The sequence below is a fragment of the Trachinotus anak genome, unplaced genomic scaffold, assembly GCF_046630095.1.
Source record: "Trachinotus anak isolate AG129_WGS33_773 ecotype Australia unplaced genomic scaffold, CSIRO_AGI_Tana_v1 ptg000019l, whole genome shotgun sequence".
Classification (NCBI taxonomy): domain Eukaryota; kingdom Metazoa; phylum Chordata; class Actinopteri; order Carangiformes; family Carangidae; genus Trachinotus; species Trachinotus anak.
The window spans coordinates 22,276,748-22,295,572 of NW_027273870.1; the positions used below are offsets into that span (position 1 = coordinate 22,276,748).

The window sequence follows — 18,825 nt, forward strand, 5'->3', positions numbered from 1 at the left end:
GGTCACATAGCATCTTTAATACCACCATTATAATAATTAGGATATCAAAAGTATCGAGTATACATACATCATTTGCATTGCGGTACACAAATCTGAGCTGATTTATGTTTTTATATCTTTCATTTGTTGTTCTCAGGATCAACTTTTATTGTCTCGACATTGTGCTGATACATTGAATCGTCCTGAAGAACTTGACGCTATTTCAGGAAGGAGAACATTTAATTGGACATGTATTGTTAAGTAATATAAAAAGTTTTTTGATATTTCCAAATGTAACTTGAATCCTATAGTCTACTACTTTCCAATACCAATAATCAAGAATCTTGATATAAGCCAAACTAGAGTCCATGTCACCAAAATCAAAGTACTTCATGTAGGTTTCTTCACCTACTGTGGTCTTGAAATTCTGTAGTTTTTCTTCTGTTTTTTTTTTTTTGCAGTAAAGTTCTTGAAGCTGTGGGAACAGTCTCTTGAAGCCATGCCTGTTTTTGTAACAGTCCCAGTAAATGGATTCTCAGGAGTCTGAAGATGTGTGTTTGAGTGCGTGTTTTTTCATGTGTATGTATGTGTGTGTTGGTTGAGGAAAGCGAGGGTCAAAATGGTGAAACACCTCTCTTCCTCTCTCCTCCACCACCTTCACTGTCTCAGTCTGTGCTGCCTGTCAGACGCTGGTGATGGAGGCCAGGCAGTTCGATGACTTCTGGAGTTTCTCAGGCTGTGTGGTGGGGGGCTCTGGGATGGCGCGAAAGCTGAATGGCAGTCCGATACTACTGGTGCCAATGTGGCCTGGGCTCAGCGCTGGATTCTGCCGTCTATTGCTTTCCACAATGCTGGATGTGTTGGATGCAAGGCTTTCACGTGTCCTGCACAACAGAGAATCAAGTGAAGTGTCTGGTTTCAAAATACACCATGTATTAAAATAACCTATGACAATTTCCATATTGTGTAGAGCACAAGTGGTGCTTGGCAAGAAAGAGAAATAACACCAAAATACAACTGAAACTATTTTCAAGCATATTTTGATTGAGAGAAGAAGCAAAAATTTTTTTTACTGAGATTAATAAAAAAATCTAATTCCTTCCAGGAGTGGCATAAAAATGCATACAAATACATAGAAAAGAGATAATTAAAAATAGATTAAAGCCGGTTTTTGAGTCTAAGTATGATCCTTAAGCCTGGAATAACAAAAGTTTTTGCCACTTGGGGGCAGTGGAAACAGGTTCTGAACACAACATTTGCATATTTACACATCAAGCAGTGAAGAAATGGAGAAGCATTTACGTTCATTTGGAATCGTGTGTCTGACCACTTTGAAAATTTATTTTGGTCTATACCAACTGAGGGGGGAATATCAGTTACAGTTAAACAGTTACATGAACAGATGTAACTGAGTTGCATTTTGTGCTTTTGGAGCTAGGGAATAAAGTCAGGATAGGTCAGCCTCTACTGCTATTACATCCTACAAAGTTATGGAAGTGCAATAGAAAATTGGTGGCATACCCCTTTAATTGTCTGGTAACTATTGCTATTGCTTGTAAACTGCTGCACTGTGTTCAAGTTTGACTAAAGGAGTAGAAATAGCTTGCTAGTACACTTGTTTGCCTGATAGGCAGATATTTGCAGCGGTTTATGTGAAGTTGAAACAATCCATAATATTTATATTAACTTCACTTTTTACTTTATTATTATATAGTTATTAATACAGTTACTTTCAAAAGTCATTTTTTTCTATCAAGATAAAAAATGTCACTAGCTTTACTTTACTTCTTCACATGCCATTCTGGTTACACTTAGACTTATAGACTTAGATTTATAAGACTTTCATCTTTGTAATCAAAGTAGTCAGAATCTGTGAATCACATTGTGAGGGTGGTCAAACTTTAATTTACATATTAACAGTCGTAGGTGTGTGCTTTACACAAAATCACAGTCCAGGATGGAATCTGGTTCAGTGGGGTGTGAGTGTAAAACTGCTCCACACCTTACCTTCCACCATACTGTATGTCTAGACTTGAGATGGATTTTGCTGTCAGAACTATTATTGGACTGCTGTTAAAGCAGGGAGATGGCAATGATTTAGCAAAAGAAGAGTGGACAGGAAATATGGGAAGAGGTGTGTGTGTGGGCATGTGTGTGTGTTGGGGGGGGGGGGGGGGGGGGGTGACATCTAAAAAAGGTCCCTGGGTGGACTTGAACCATGTACATTGGTACTGCATAACTACATTATTATGGGACAAAACAGCACAATTGGAATAAGCCATTATAAGCTCTTAAGATGAGAACAGTAATGACGACCAGACAATTCTGCCTATTTAGTGTTGGAATCTGGATTGTGTACCATAAGACCTCAATAAAGACATACTTATTAAGTTAAGACCTGAATTCTACTGTAACTACATAAACCTGGGTCTTTAGCCTTCCATGTGATAGATGGGTCAATCTCATATTGGATGCTTTAACAGTGAAAACATTTATAAGAATGTAGGTTATCAGGTGGATCAAATATTAAATTGTCAAAAGCAAAGTAAGAATACGATTGCTTGGCTTTAGAGCTTTCAGTTACCACTGTGACACCTTTCATTTAGCTTTGGGGTGCAAGAAAGGGTTTGTGCATTTCACTCAATTTTGTGTGTCTGTAGAGATGTTGTATAAGGACCACATCTGTCAATACCTGGTTTGAGAGCAACCCAAACATTTGGGAATATGGAGTATTTGGTCCCACTATGTTCTACTTACTAATCCAAAACACACTATAAGTTGCAGTTTTATGTAATATACAGTTCATTTTTGCACATACCTGGGGGAGTTGAATCCACTGTCCACTGTGACACTGCTGCTGTCCATGCTGTCCAAACGGGCAGAGTGGGCGGACTTCTGGCTGCTGCTGTTCTCTGTCTCCTTGGGGCTGAGTAAGGTTAGATTGGTCTCCAGTTTCCGCTGCAGATCATGGTCCTTCTCCCGCTCCAGGAGCCACTGCATGGTTCCCTCCCCACCACCACTACTGCCTCCACCGTTACCACCCCCTTCCCCGTGGTCTTTGTTGTCCTCTGTTGTCGCCAACTCTTTGTGCGAGTCCTCCTCTGCCTCTTCCTCTTCCTCATCATCTGATACATTATAATAGTCAAAGGAGGCGGAGGGGACTGTTGGCTCTAAGCAGCTCTGTAAAACTGCAGGTGACGCTGAGGAAGTGGCTGAATTGGAAGGCTGCTGGGGCTCAGGATTGTCTAGGGCCTCTGTTGATTTGGCATGTGAGGCTTTCCGCAATGTGCCGGACTTGGTGTAGCTGTTTTCCACGTAGCCTGTGGACAAGGCATTGTGTGGAGGTTTAAACAAAGTGTCCTTGCTGAAGATCTCTTTCCTCTTGATCACCATACCGCCTCCTCCCCCTCCTGGATCTACATTGTGTTGGTGTGGCGTCAATCGGGCATTTTGCACCGGCTCTGGCGTCTGGCTTGGTGTCAGTCGCACCGAGCCATTCTGTCCCTTTGCTGCCGACAAGTCCTCTTTGTACTCCATCGTATGAGGAGAGGTGAGGTGAGGCGTTTGGCGGTCAGCCGGAGAGCCCTTTCGGAGTCCCCCTGATGAGGTTAATGTGTCATATTCTGATTTTGCCTGAGGCGAAGGGGCAGTTAGGATTGTTTCATTTGACGTATTGCACTGGAAGTACTCATCTGTTGAGGGCTTAGGAGAAAGTCCCATTAGCTCATTGTACGTTGGCAAGCTGTCTCTGCTTTTGTTCCTCTCCATCGTACTTCGGATCCTTGACTCGTCCAAACTCCCTTTCCCCAAATCAGGCACATTAAAATCAGAGTGGAACTTAGCAGCAGAGAACATAATCCTTGAGTAGTGGGAGGACTTCTGCGTGGCGCGCAGGGTGCCGTCATCAGTGTAGTAATGACTACGCTCCTCTAAAGTGGGTTCAAAGTCTTCTGGCGCACCCAGTGACAGGCCCTTGAGGGAGTTGTCCATGGACCGAGATCGCTCTTTAGCTTGATCGGATCTCTCGTGACGCGACTTCCTGTCCTGATTGTGACTGTGACTTCTTTGCACCCTGGACTGGCATGTTCCACGTGACGGCTCGGGGAAGGGCATTTCTGTCCGTCTCTTGGCTAGCTCCCCAGACACATCCCACTCAGGGGTAACAGGGCAGTACGATTCAGTAATGTTGGGGTTGCTGTGGACCAGGTATGTTGCACCTCCACTTCGCCTGCGCTCCAAGGTGTACATGGCCTCCCGTGGCGAGCGAACTAACGAGTGGCTAAAGAAGCGGTAATCTCTTTCCATGAACACGAGGTCCCAGTTTGAACCCTCAGATGGGTCTCCCCTAGAGGTCCGGGGTTTGCTATGAGAGCGGGACTTACCATGTGGAGCCCTCCGGTGGCCCCTCCCCCTCCTGCTGCGTGCACTGTGCTGGGCCGAAGACCCCGCCTTGTTCTTCTGCGTACGCTCTTCCTCCAGCCTCTTCATCACAGCTGTGTGCCTTGCCACATTCTCCACTGTTAGGTCGGGGTTGATTCGGCGGATAATCTCCATTTCCACCTCGCGGGGAATGGGCGTGGTTGGCACATCCTCATCACGAAGAGGCCACTCCTCTGGGGGGAACTGGGCTGAGAAGGTTGCCAGCTGCCGCATTTTGTCCTTCTTAAAACTCAGTCTGAACAGCCTGAGTCCAAACCTTTTGGATTGCTTCTCGCCACTTCCGTTACCACCACTTCCTTCTTTCTTTTTGGTCAGAGTGTCAGTTTTATAAGGGAAAGAAGTGATGCTTTTGCTCTTATCTGCTGGATCTTGAGGCGGCGGTTTCTGCTGGACAGGAGGGGAGGTGGGAAGTGGGGGGTGGGGGTATGACGGGGGTTCTCCTCGGTGCTCCTTGGCTGACGTGGTCTGTGGAGGTTCCCCACCGTTGTGATCCTTGGGTGGCTTACTTTGATAGGAATCTCCCCTGTGCTCCTTTGGTGACTTACTTTGGAGCGCAGAGGCATGAAGTCTGGAGGGGTCTTCGCGATAGGAATTGTATGAGTCATTGTGATTCTTGCGAGGAGGCCTCTCTCTCAGGCAGCCAGGTGTGGATGGTGTGACATTGCCAGACTGAGGCGAAGTGCATTGCTGAGGTTGCTGCTGCTGTTGCTGCTGCTGCTGCTGCTGCTGCTGCTGTTGTGGTTGTTGCTGTTGTTGTTGGCGCTCTGGCAGCCGATCATCCAGGTGATACCACTTGTTGTTGGATCTGATGAGGGAGGGAGTGATAAAGTAGGTCTGGGGAGTGACAATGAAGTAGCCCTCTGGAGTTGGGTAGATCTTCCTCTCTCGCACCAGCATGTTCAGGGTATGTCGCAGAACCTCTGAGCTGGGTGTAGGCACGCCTGCAGGAAACAGATTAGACTAAGTTGATGCACAGTTTCATGTATTCATTTTAAGCAAATGTGATTTATATTTTAACAGTTTAAATACAGGACATGGACATTTTGTTGCCACTTGCAACAATTTGGAGATAGAAAAAAGAGATAATCAAAACAAACAGGTCATAATCATCATGGTGAGGTCTCCAGAAAAAACTACTCAGTTTAATCTGACCGGACAAATGGTTAGGTCAGTCATGCAAAATTGCCATCTAATAATCTTCTGATGATCAGATAATCCATAGTATTGTTCACCCACAATTTCCCCTTAAATTACCCATCACATTTCTTCAAAACAAAACAAAACAAAAAAAAAACTGTATGACAATATCACACACTGTATACATGGTAAACATTTCCTCTATTCCAACATTTTAATTGAAGCCATGTGATCCCAACTCTGAGTCAATTGGCCAAATCAATTGACTCAGACCATTCCAACAGCCTTATATATTGTTAGGATGTTAGAAAATGTTAGAATATCACTAATATTTAAAATAAACCTGCACAACATGACACGGATAAAACACACCGGTGGGTACACTGGAGTTTATTAACAGCTGTTTATTTGAATCTTCCTTTTTCTTTTTGTATTTTAATAATAATTAAATGTCATTGAATTTTTTCATAATACTTTAAAAAATTAAGAGAATGATTAAAGGTCTATTTTGTGCTTCTTTTACAACATCGAGAGGTTTTTTTCTTTGACTAAATTTACTTTTCCACATTCATTTAAGGAATGCCCATGGTTTGTGTATATACTATAATACTGATACCTTAACATGACCTAAGAGTTCATCTGTGTTTGAATAAAGGAATAAACTAATCACTACAGTTCCCAGATGATTTCAATGACAGAATACTTAATCAGAATACAAAGCACCAGTCACCTAAAAGACTTTATATACTGTAAAACAACAAATCAACATTAACTAAACCCCGTTCATAACCACTGTCTTGCAAGACCATGTGTTGCCTGACATTACATCACCCCCGTGTATTTTTTTTATTTATTTTTTTTACACAAAAATTATGCAACCTATAAGTTTAAATTCTTTCCATTATTGTATAGAAGTAAAGATATATTTGAAGAATATGCTTCCCATTAATAAAACATAAATCAACGTGTGAACACTGAAAATCACTTGTGAAGAAAACCAAAAAAAGTATGAGTTACAAAAACAGGAGACGAGGATGGAACAGGGAGCCAAAGATGTGGTTAAGGTTGCTTCACCAACACTGTTTAAGAGAGGTTGTGGATTTAATATCCGTTTAGGGTTGCAATCACTTAATCATTTTGTCTTTAAAATAGCAATAAATGTCCATCATAATTTCCCAGAGCCCAAAGTGATATCTTTAAATCTCTTGTTTTATTCCACCAACAGTCTAAGATCCAAAGATACTGAATTCACAATGATAACATGAGAAAGAAATGCGTCAGGCTCTCATATGTGAGAGGCGGGAGCCATCATTTTTGCTTGAAAAAGGACAAAGTTGTTTGTTGATTGATATCAAAATAGTTGCCAGTTCATTCTCTATCGATCAATTAATTGCTTAAATGACTTATCGTCTCAGCCCTATTTCTGTTGAACCATTATGATGCTGTTTGCAAGATTTTAAGCACTGGACTATCTCAATTCTTAATGAATCCTTGAAATTGGTCAGGAACCCATTAAGTGAGATGAAGAGATGTTTAAAGGCTATATAGATCTTTACCTTGCTCTCTGAACTTGGCCTCTACAGTAGATGTATTTGAAATATAAAACTGGTGGTTAACAAGTGGTTAAATCTTTGGACTGGACAATTTAGTAAGATGATGATTAATAAGAAGTTGGTAACAGGCAACAAATTAGAAAAGAAAAACAGGTACACATAAAAATCTCTATTTCTACCTTGGTATTTTACTGAAGCTTCTAATTTTCCAACTACATATGTCCCATAATGTACTGAAAAGACAGTTTCTGCCTGCTTTCAGTGCTGTCCCACTTTAGGAACAAGGTGAGAGGATCATACCTGGGAAGCTGGCAGTGAGGTGCTCCACCAGAGCCTCCTGGTTGACAGGCTTGTGGGCAGAGTTCATAGCAGAGATGGCCAGGCACAAGATCTCCCCCAGCGGGATGAACTGTGACTGGCTGATGGGTGACATACTGATCGGAGACACGTCACCTGCAGGAGGAGGAGGAGGAGGAGGAGGAGGAAGAGAAGGAGGAGGAGGAGGTAGAAGCACAACTGTTAGATCATGAATGAACAGCAGGCGCAGCGTGTGAAGCTATGATGTAATGGTCAAACAGCAGCAGTTCGCATGCTGCCTGGAACAGCTCCACCCCTCCTCTCTGTGCCTCCTTAGCCTCTCATTCCTCCTGTTTCTCGTAGGTTAGTAAAACCAGGCAGCTGCTGCAGCAACCGGAGCTGTAGCGTGAGATCATCTGAATCTCTGTATCAGATTCACGTCGTCTGACAAGCAGAAAAGGAAGCTCACGCAATCCCTCACCATTAAAATTCAACATGTTTGAATTTTGTCAAAATATAACAGACTTCAGCGCCACATTCAGAGGCTACATACAGAAATTCTCTCTCGCCTTTGTTGAATTAAGCTGGCTTTGCTGTCAGTAGTAGTGAGTAGTGAGATCATCCTACAACCAGCCGGCCCGGCTTCAAGCCCCTCTGAGAGCAAACATCTGCCCTACTAAAAGGTTGTAAGCGACACACTGAATCCGCTTCTGCAGCATCTGTGCTGTAGTGACCCTCTCCTCTGACCTAAATCCGGTGATCGATACAAAATCACACCACACCATGTAGAAGCTGTGACATCAAACCTTCCATTTTTGATTTCTAATCTGTTAATAATTATAATTGATAATAATCTAATTATGTTTTCTAAGATTCACAGACAGTTTACAGAACTAATTTTGTCTGATTGATGATCATATCAAAGTTCTGTTGTCCATTACTGCTCACAGCTCTTTTACCTGTGCTGTCTGTGCAGGGCCCTGCCTCCTCACCGCACTCTGCTGAACGGTCAGTTAAGCAACACGATGACGTTATCTCTGCTTAGTATCACAGCCCCTCAAGCTTTATGTGGCTTTACAAAGCTTTACTCGGTTTCTAGTAAACATGAGAAAAGCTGGATCTGCCAGTGGTTATACAGTACAAAAGAAAATCACCCTGTCTTTTGCTTTTATAGTATGTTTTTTATAGAGTATAAAAAATCTCCAAGGAACGTGGGAATGGGGTTGCAGTGTTTATGTTTCATGTCTTACAATAAAGTAAGAAAGAAAGACAACAGAAATATACTGATATTTATAATAAAAGGGACTGAAAGCATCTGATTTTCGTATCTCAAAGGGCAGTACCCAAAGCCCCTTTGCAATCTCAACAAACACAAAACATTAATCTGTCACAAAATTTGGTAGAAAGACGAAGCAATCCTACAACTAGTGAACTTTTGCGAATTCCCGGAAATTATACTTGACTAATAAAACTTTCAAATGGTACAAAATTGGCAAATGTACATTTTTTCATAGTGTTTTACTGTTGGTTCTATTTATGTTTTACAATAGGGGGTCAGTACATTGGAAAAAAATGGGAAAATGTGCCTGGAAGTAAGAAAGTAACAGAGATTTGGACCCACTGAGATACAGTTAAATGTTTTTTTTGAAACAAGCCAAAAGATAGATTTAGATTAAATACATTGGAAAAGTAAAGAAAAGTTCTAAACATTTCTGACTTGAATACATGAAAATATTCAACTAACTCTTTGAACTCTGCCCTTTGGCCCCAAAGCAAACAGAGTCTTTGCAAACTCTGCGTAGAGAGGGTGGATCTTGTCCTAGTGGGAGTGTCTGACTCACCTGGCGCACGATAACTTGGTGGGGACGGAGAGAAATGAGGAGGAGGGGGGGGAGGAAGATGCTGCTTCTGCACACGGATGTCTTTCTCACTACGAGAGAGGTTGTGCTCCAGCGGGCGTTCAGTAAGCTCCGAGCTGGGCCAGGCCCGCCGCAGATTGTTGCTGCGGTTCTTCTTCATCGTGACCCCTTTACCAGGTGGCCTTCACCCCCCGGGGGCTTCTGGGGTAAGGTGGGGTGGGGTGGGGAGGGGGGGTGGACTGGGGAGGAGGGGGGAGGAAGGAGGGAGGGGAGGGGGGGGGGAGGGGGGGGGGGTGTGCAGGGGGAGGTCGACCAACCTCAGGCTCAGTGCCTCCCCCGCATCAGTAAGAACGTCCCGCTAGAGCGATCACACACCAGACATGGCAGGAACCAGTGTGCACCTTCACACACATACACACGTCTCATTTACATCCACGAGCAAGCTACAAACAACTGTGTTCACACTGTGGGTGGTTGTCATCGGCTGCTGGGCTCTCGCAGGCTGATCTGGAGCAGTGGCAGCGGCGGCAGAGGTGCAGGTGATTGCGCGAGGCATCACCCTTTCATCGGCATCAGTCCCAGCCACCATTTGTAGCATCCCCATTTGCATGCGTAGGGAGGCACATTACGTAGCCGCTCTGATGTGGGAGGAGGGAGCAGGAGAGAGGTGGGGGGGGCACGGGTAGAGATGAGGGAAATGGGGCATTGGAAGCAAGGAGGACGGTGAGGAGAGATTTCAGTGGAGGTTTTGGGATCCGCTTGTTCCTTTTGAGTAGAAGGTAGCAGGGGAAAGAAGGGAGGGGATGGATGGATGGTCAAAGATTCAAAGCTTTAAGAGGCCCAGTCTTCGACAAAAGCTCAATTCACCACAGGAGTGCTTGGCCGATCCCCGGAAAACAAAAGAGCCCACTTGAAAAAAAAAAAAAAATTGAAATAAAAGCTCCATTCACCCTAACGGGCAGTGAAACCTCAATAGTATGCCAAGCACCGGAGACGCCACGTTCACCTCCATCTTTATCCGATCAAGCACAAGACTCCATCGTCCTTTCGACAACAGCACACCAGGAGAGGGTGGGGAGAAAAAAATGGAGAGCATAGAAATAAATAAATAAATTCAAGAATAGATATCCACCGTTTCCCGCAATCCAACGCAAGAAGCTCCTGAGCCGATCGGCGTAGCATCCATTCATTAACAGGGGGGATGCAAACTCCAGTGAACGGCAAATCTCTTTCAACGCTAATGCTGCAGCTGCTCCCAGCACCTCCAGGAAGGGTGTGTGAGTATGTGTGTGTGTGTGTGTGTGTGTGTGTGTGTGTGTATGTGTATGTGTATGTGTGTGTGTGAGAGAGAGAGAGAGAGGGAGAGAGAGTGTGTATGCGCGCATCCGCCTGCTGCGCGCGATTCTGCGTGAGCATGCATGCGTCTGTGTCTGGGTGATTGAGGCTGAGGGGAGGGGGGGAGGCGGGGGGAGGAGGAGGAGGAGGAGGGGGGGGGTATGTGCATGAGAGAGAGAGAGAGAGAGATATCGAGGACATACATAAGGCAGAGAGGAGAGCAAATATCAACAGCTCGAAACACACACACACACACACAAACAAATAAAAAAAACTAAAAAATTTCCAGCCCTAAGGTGATGTCCAGGGAATGGGAAGAGCTCTGAATCTTTGGCAAAATTTTCATCCTCACTCTCCTTCCTCCCTCTTGTTCCCTCACCCTCTCTGTACTACAAGCTCTGCTCTTGAAGGATGAGGGTCCCCCTTAAACCACCATCCTTCCTGTTTTTGTGTCTCCCCTGACTTTTAAGACCAAATCCACAAATTTGACAGAGCCACAACCGAAAGCAAATCATTTAAAGGTGCTGATTTGTGCCTTTCTCATCAGTGCTTCCCACCGGTTGATTCAGTCGCTAAAGTGTTGGGACAACAGCTGAACTCCTCGAGTAAAAAAAACCCCTCAAAGCATCACCTTAATCATGTCCAGAGTGGCATCTCCTCCTCGCTGCAGACTCCTGCTGACTCACGTGTGTGGAGTGTGAATGGACGGTTGGAGGGACAGAATAAGGAGCAAAGTGAGAGGGCAGGACGGGGCACGGGCGGAGGGGGGACAGTGTCACAACCAATCTGCTCCAGTTCACTGATACCAAAGAGAAAGAGGAGAGGAAGGGAAGGGAAGGAGGGGTGAGGAGGAGGAGGAGGAGGAGGAGGAGGGAGAGAGCGACACCACGCCAGCCATTTTATTTCTCAGTAGTGCTGCAACAGCCTTTGTTGCCATGACGACGCAAGCCGATGATCTCATAGCTGTTACCTTTGAGTGCTGGTCCCTTAAAGAGCCAGTTACTCAAGACAGAAAGCAGACAGACACCACACAGACGAGGACTGACTGACTGACTGACTGACTGACTGACTGACTGACTGTTACATGGACAGAAAATACTCCTGCATCGCTGCTGGAAATTTGACATCCATCGACACACAAAATAGCATCATACCCTGATAATGGAAAGAATTAGTTTTGAAAAATGTACGTATCTATTGTATTTGCTAGAAAATCATGGTTACAACAATATGCAAATGTGAAAATAGAACTGGAATACTTAGTGGATTCACTGATAAATTGAGTTATCTAGTCATCTGTGACAGCTTTATGTCATTTATGGCAGTGACCTAAATGTCTTTGGGTTTATGACTCTTGGTCGGATACAAATAGTAATCTGAATACATCGCTTTGGCTTATGGGACCTATAATATGAATTTGTCACTATTTTCTGAGATCTTGTTGACAAAAACATTAATCACTTAATTGAGGAAATATTCAGCAAATTAACTGATAATGAAAATAACTTGTTCACTGCAGCCCTTAAGGAGATTAAAGTGATTTATTATTGATGCGCACCATCATAGATTTACCGAGCGTCATGGTCTTAGAGTCCATGACCTAGTTAAAAATGAGACTAAGAGTGTTCAGACGCACACTAGCAGCTTTGTGAAGCTCTACTTAGCCACAGCTGTGCTATGCGCTGAATGCTAACACCAGCATGCTAACATGCTCACAGTGACAATGTTAACATGCTGATGTTTAGCAGGTATAATGCTTCACTATCTTGGTTTAGTGTGTTAGCATTCTAACATTTTCTAATATTAGCAATAAACACATAGCACAGATGAAGCTAATGGGAATGTTGCCAGTTTTTTGGTCATAAACCAAAGTACTAGACAAAGTGAAATTTTACTTTAATTTTACACTTGTTGATGATGCTACATGAAAAGTAAGAGAATTTCTACAGTTCATTCATCCTCTGTCGCTCATGAATAATACTATCCTGCTGTTTATGATAGCAGTTAGCCAGAATGAACAGTCCAACACTAAAGGATCTGTTGCAACTTACGACCTCAACCAACTTCCATTCTTTGCCAGTGGTCTGCCCTCCAGTGGACTATTTATGAAAACATGCTTCTTTTAAAAGTCCTCCCTTTAGGCCAAACACTGAACAGACAGACAAAAGTGTTTTTTTGCCACAGCAGCCGACATAACACATCCTGATCTGACATAAAGATATATGGCAACAAATCGCTCTGCTGCGTCAAACATTTCCCCCAATTCTCTGCTGGGACCCTCCCTTTCCTTCCAATGGAGGGGTCGCTATATCAGGGAATGTAGTGCAATAGTGTTTTCCTGAACAAATGCTCCACTTTTCCTTCCTTAGGAGCACACACTCCTCCCAGTCCATTGTTTATAGTCTGCTAACGGATACAAAGTCCCTCAGTTAATCAGATTGAATTGTCAGGATTAAAAAACACTTTGTTTCCACACAGTTGAAAATACACAACTTTTGCATAAATGTATTAATCCAGCTACTTTTTGGCTCTCAGTCCTAATCATTCTCAGGCAGTTTGGTGGATAATCTGGACTATGTGAAAATGTAGTTGTTATGTGTGCAGCGGCCTGACATCAAAATGCATTTCAAAACAATAACACTGTTTTGAAATGCAAAGACTTTAGTAACTGGTTCTTATTTCAAGTGAGAAAGCTTTTAATCAATCCCTGATTCCCTGCAGCCTCAATAATACCTGTGACTCTGTGAGGTCCATAAAAATCCCTTTTTCAGATGCATTTATTTGTCCAAAACCTTGTTAATAAAAGACACTATCAGCTTGTTATTTTGCAAGTACAATATATACAAAATACTGACCACAAACATAGTTAATAAATAGTCTATGGTGAAAATTTGTCTGAACTTTGTTTGAACTTGTCTCACAAGCGAACATCTTGACACCACATCTAAGAAGATGAGTCACACAACAACTTGCAGCTCAAACTAGAAAATCAATGCAGCGCTGGTTTTCATGTTTCTGTATACTGTTATTGTTGCTGTATGACACTGTAGATAAGAATAAAACCAGCAGTTGGAATTAAAAATATGACGACTTCTTGATGCTTTCAGATGAAAAGAAATCCACCAACGTGATCTGAGTTACAGGAATGACTTGCATGTGGGAGCTGTTTCAGGTGATCTCAAAGAGGCAAAATGGTTTAAAATGTAACTGCTAGATGAATTCACACGAGCTTACTATTAAACTAAAGATTGATTATGCTGTCCAATAAATCTGGTGAGTGTGCAAAACAACCCCCGACTGTTACATGCATTTCAACACAACAAAGATTTCCAGGTTAATATCTATTCTAGATTATGAGCCTAGTTGTGAAAAATGTATCTCACACAAAAAAATCCATCAGTATCTCATTTGCATCTGCACCAACAGCATATAAACTCTGTTGGTTTAGGCATTATAGAGCATCATAGAGTCTGGTGAGTTATTAGCTATAAGACAAACATTCCAGAGCTTATCAGTGTTTGCTTCTGTAGAGTCAGTGAAGCTACGTCACCTCTTCTGATGGGCAGACAGAGAAAGAAATCCGCTTCACACAGTCATATATCTTAAGATATACTTAACTATAATAGACCTTAAGGTACAGCAGGTATTGAACTTTTCAGTTGAATGCAATCAGCATCTAGCAGCTCTAATGTAGAAATCTGATAACATACACAGAGCCACAGAAGAGTTTGAACACTCAATACACCAAATATTTAAGTGCCTGGTGGGTGTTGTATATTTCCAGGAGGTGCAGGGGTTGAGTTGACACAAAGATAAAGTTGCTAATCCCAAAATTAGCTGAAAGACACCAAAGTGCTCTGTAGAGTTGAGGAGAGCCGGAGAATCAGGTGATTATTCTCTGTGGTTTTTGTCACTACAAGCCACACCTGTCACATGACACAAACTCATTTGACCCATTGTTATTATAAAACCACGGATCAGTGCAGCTTTAAATATACTGCATTTACAGCGTGAAGTAACACCGCCGCTCGTTCTGGAAAAGTCCAGCAATATTTCCCTTCGCTATGAAACACTGCATAAAACCCTGTTAAGGTTGAAGTTTATCCCTTCAATTTCAGGATTAATGCATTAAACTTAAATGACACTGACCATGCTTTCATTTAGGTGCAATGTGTCAGTCAGCTTTATACAATGACAGATGGACCAGACAAACAAATACTGAACTGTAAGACTTCTACAAGTCTTCATCATCCCTCCCGTCTGCTCTATTTTCTGTTTTCCCTGCTGCAGTTTGATGCTGCTCGCTGATGGAATAGATGATCTAAACCAAAGCTCTGCTGTGAAACAAACATAAATAGGATGATCTGTTACACGCTGCACCCCCTCTCTCTCTCATTTGCACACCCACTCAAAGAGAGAGTTGTGAGGGCAGTATGATGGGTGCAACGGTTAGACTTGCTGGCAATTTCAAGTCGTCCTAACCTGTACCAGTGCATACAATGAATTATGGCCTTGATGAGTATGAGTGCAGGAATGTTGAACTGCAGTGGAACTAAGCTTCAGTCCTGGCTCTTCTATCTGAATGAGTAAGCTCACATGACATGAAGTAGCCGAGGTTATAAGGTGCGATGCTGGCTAAACTAATTTTTCACTCAGACTAGCTTCAGCTGGCTTCATGCAAGCTGCCAGCAGAACCAACAGACTCATGATATCATGTGAAAAACAGCTATTTAACTCACGATTACAGAGAAGGAGGGTCATGTGAGGTTCAGTGCCAATCATCAGCATTTGCCAGCAATTAAAGAGGTGTGGAAATCAGCATGAATCAACAACAACCAGCAGAACTCTTAAGAGCCACTAACTGCAGGTAAAGAAATCCGGACGTACATGAAGACGATTCCAGTGAGCTCAGCACGGGGATCATATCAGAACTGATATTCTGAGCTGAGATACTGGAAGAGACAAGGTTGGATCTGCACATCCCTTTGTGACAAATACTGTTTTCAAGCCTAATCTAGTCAAGTCTCAATTCTCTATAAACAAACGGGAAGTCAGTTGCATGTCTCTCATGCATCTGAGTCCTGACAATAACAATGCCACAACTTTAAGACTTTCTGTACAAAGCTGTGTTACTAATGTTCCTTTACACACCAGAGAACAAGTCCTTAACCAAGTCCTTTCATCAAACAGCTATGATACACAGACAGGCAGCGCTGTAGGACCTCCTCGATGCTGTTGCATTTATATCCATTTTGATTTCAAGTCTCAGATCAGTGCAGGTCCTTTGCAAGTCTCACAGACACGGAGGAAGGTGGAGAACAAGATTCATATGAATATGATGGGTTCAAATTTTACTTTATTCAGTCTGCCCGCTGCAGATATCATGGTCAGGTGACCTGATCAAGTCGCTTTGACAGTCTTTGTTAACAGAGGCCAAGATTTACCAAATTTTACTCAATTTTATACTTTATACTTTTATGCTGTACATTTTTTTGTCATCCTGTAAGAATGAATAAATGTTTCTTTTGGTGTATCTCTGTATCTCTGTGTCTGTATCTTTCCACTCACATCCACGTGGAATAAAGATGAAGTAGAATCACCACTTTTTTTTTTTTTTTTTTGTTAATGTTCCTGTCATTTTTCCAGTTTGGGGTTTAACAGCGTTGTTATGAATGTGTTTCCCATTTACTCTTAAAAAAGGACGAACATACCCACCTATGTATTTGATGTCAAAGCCCTGAGGTGGTTTAAGGGTCCGCCTGGTCCATCCGTTCCTGAGGACCTGAAGATGAACTTCTTTGCCCTGGATCAGCAGCACATGCTCATCTATCCAGCCGAGGAAGAAGATCTCCGAGAGGGCGTGCGTCAGCGCCTTGTTCCAGAAATGCTGCATGTTCACGGCTTTGAAATTGGCGAAGACCTCGTAGCCGCTGTGATGCTGTAACTTCACCGAGAGCTCGGCCGGTGAGGCTGAGGAGTCCCCTCCATCGTCCCCGCAGACCTGCGACAGCACCAGAGCCAGAGAGTGCGGGGCTATCTGCAGGAACTTCTCCATGTTTACCTCAGTCAAAGTTCATCCACATGGAGGTGGAAGAAAACTGCTGCTTGTTAGGTGAACGGCATTGTTTATACCTCGCAGAGGTGTTTTTCTTTCTTTTTTTTTTTTTTTTTACGTGTTATCCAAGACTGGCTAATAATCTCAGGCTAGTTTAAACATGTTAAGAAGTAGACTGCAGGGTAAAAGAAACACTCTGAGTCTGCAGCACGACGTTAGGAGTGTTGAACACAGGTGCGCCATGTAAACCCAGGGAAATCAGCAACCTGACACGCCGCGCACCGCAGCCAACTCTCTCCAACTGTCAGAGAGTATTAGGCCTATTTCCAGGCGAGGGCTTGTGCTGCGTTCAGGTGTTACTCGTAAAGTCCTACTCTCGATTTTGGAAATCCGCCAAAGGTCTCATTTTGTCGTCAGAAATCTCTTAACAATAACCCAAAACACTATAAGAGGTTTGGCAAAGGGTTGGCTCAACAGCTACACACACACACACACACACACACACACACACACATATATATATATAAAACTAAAATCTCCCACATAAGCTCATATAAAATAATAGTGACAGCACAATGTAAAATCTGGTGAACAATCAACCATCATTACCTCATCCAATCATCAGTTCAAAATACTCAACACATTGCATAACATATAAAAACAGGGACTCCATCATCCTCCTCCAGTGTTATATATGGAGGGTTGATCGTCATCTGCCTCATCCTGAGCAATTAACAGTTTGATGGCATGAGTGACAAAAGAATTCCTTGTACCTGGTCGTCCAGATGGGGCTCCAAATCTACAATACTTCACTTAAATGTTTCGCTTTTTGCTGAGACTGTTGAGAGGGATTGGGTGGTGTAGCTGTACAGAACCTCATGTATAAAAGGGTGTTTGTAATATTTAGTCCACCTGATTTACAAATACAAAGAAGCAAACACCTTAGAAACATCTGACAGTATCATGCAATATAATACAACACTGTAAAATACAGCTCATAGAGGTGAATCAATGCTAAGATTCTTTATCAGAGGAAAGGAACGTAAAGGTGTTTAATTATAGGTAATTCCATGTTAGTTCATTTGCACCTCCAACTGGAAACACATTTTTACAATGTGTTATGTTTACCAATTGACTAATTAAGTCATTCTTTAATTTTTTTTGCAAAAAAGACACATTTTGATAGTTTGAGGTTGTTGATTTTGAAAAATGTAAGCTTATCTTTGTCTTACATTATAGTACATTGAATATTTCTGGGTTTTGGATTGTTGGTCAGACAAAACAAGATGTGATGAAGTCATCATGGGCTCGAGGATATTGTGATGAGCATTTTCCCATTTTTCTAATATTACATGTCCTACTTGATAGATGCATAAACTGCACAAGTGGTACAAATAATGGCTTGATTGCATGATATTGAAAAACCAAACCATTAGTGTTCAACTTGAAAGTGATACTAAAATCAGTGACAGTGGAGTGAGTGCAGATTCAAAGAGGGGTTGCTTAATATCATTGGTATCATAACCAGGTTGGCGTTCACACAATGGCTGTTTGGCTTGTTGCCCCCATGGGGACCAGTAGATAATAAGTTAGCCCCAACAAATGCATACTCTGGTGCTTTTATCTATTGCCACATTGCCTTACACAAACAACAATCTTACAATACAATCACATCAGCCCAAAATGATTTACTTGTGACTATGTATCCAGTCCTAAGTCTATATTCTTGACATGAACAGGGGTGAATTAATGCATGTCATGCTTGTAAACAAGTGGTTTGGGGTGACAATGTTCAAGTGCAGCTTCTTAAATCAACCTCTAATTTAAGATATATTTTGTTGTTGCCCACAGAAATGTCAGCTGTGATTCTTTGTATTCAGAACATCCGACATGTAGTAAATGGCTTGTTGTTTGTGGAAGCAGGTTTAGGTAAAGTGCTTCAGTGCTGGCAGTGAAGGAATCTGAGGCCCAGTTTTATTTGGCCCTGGGCCTCAGGATCTGGTGGCCCAGTTCTTCACACCTCTAGGCATGCCAAATCTGGAGTAATCCTGCCTGTTTACACTCAAGACAGTGTACACAAATAGACCCTTTGCAGCATTTGTAGAGGTAAAGTCTTTTACAAGATACTGTATGAACAAAACCGTTGGTAATCTTTACTACAGTTAGAGCA

General features: G+C 42.7%; 1 protein-coding gene across 2 annotated transcripts; it reads right to left on the minus strand.

Annotated features, from left to right (window-relative positions):
* On the minus strand, positions 1-17,006 carry stox2a (storkhead box 2a). Of its 2 annotated transcripts, none has more exons than XM_071504579.1 (4): positions 16,316-17,006; positions 7,410-7,562; positions 2,798-5,360; positions 1-863 (listed from the first exon to the last, which is right to left on the minus strand). In XM_071504579.1, the coding sequence occupies exons 1-4, from the start codon at positions 16,653-16,655 to the stop codon at positions 662-664; spliced, it is 3,258 nt and encodes a 1,085-aa protein (XP_071360680.1). In that variant the 5' UTR covers positions 16,656-17,006; the 3' UTR covers positions 1-661. The 2 variants fall into 2 exon arrangements, with proteins under 2 accessions (XP_071360680.1, XP_071360681.1); XM_071504580.1 differs by lacking the exon at positions 16,316-17,006 and adding an exon at positions 9,248-11,223.
* Between the last annotated feature and the right edge of the window lie 1,819 nt (positions 17,007-18,825).

Bases quoted from the DNA above. Each gene is read 5' to 3' on its own strand.
- stox2a (XM_071504579.1), bottom strand. From the start codon at position 16,655: ATGGAGAAGTTCCTGCAGATAGCCCCGCACTCTCTGGCTCTGGTGCTG. The intron at 7,563-16,315 runs GTGGGTATGTTC...CTCCTCCTGCAG, and splicing joins CTTTGACATCAAATACATAG to GTGACGTGTCTCCGATCAGT. The intron at 864-2,797 runs GTATGTGCAAAA...TCTGTTGTGCAG, and splicing joins AGTGGATTCAACTCCCCCAG to GACACGTGAAAGCCTTGCAT.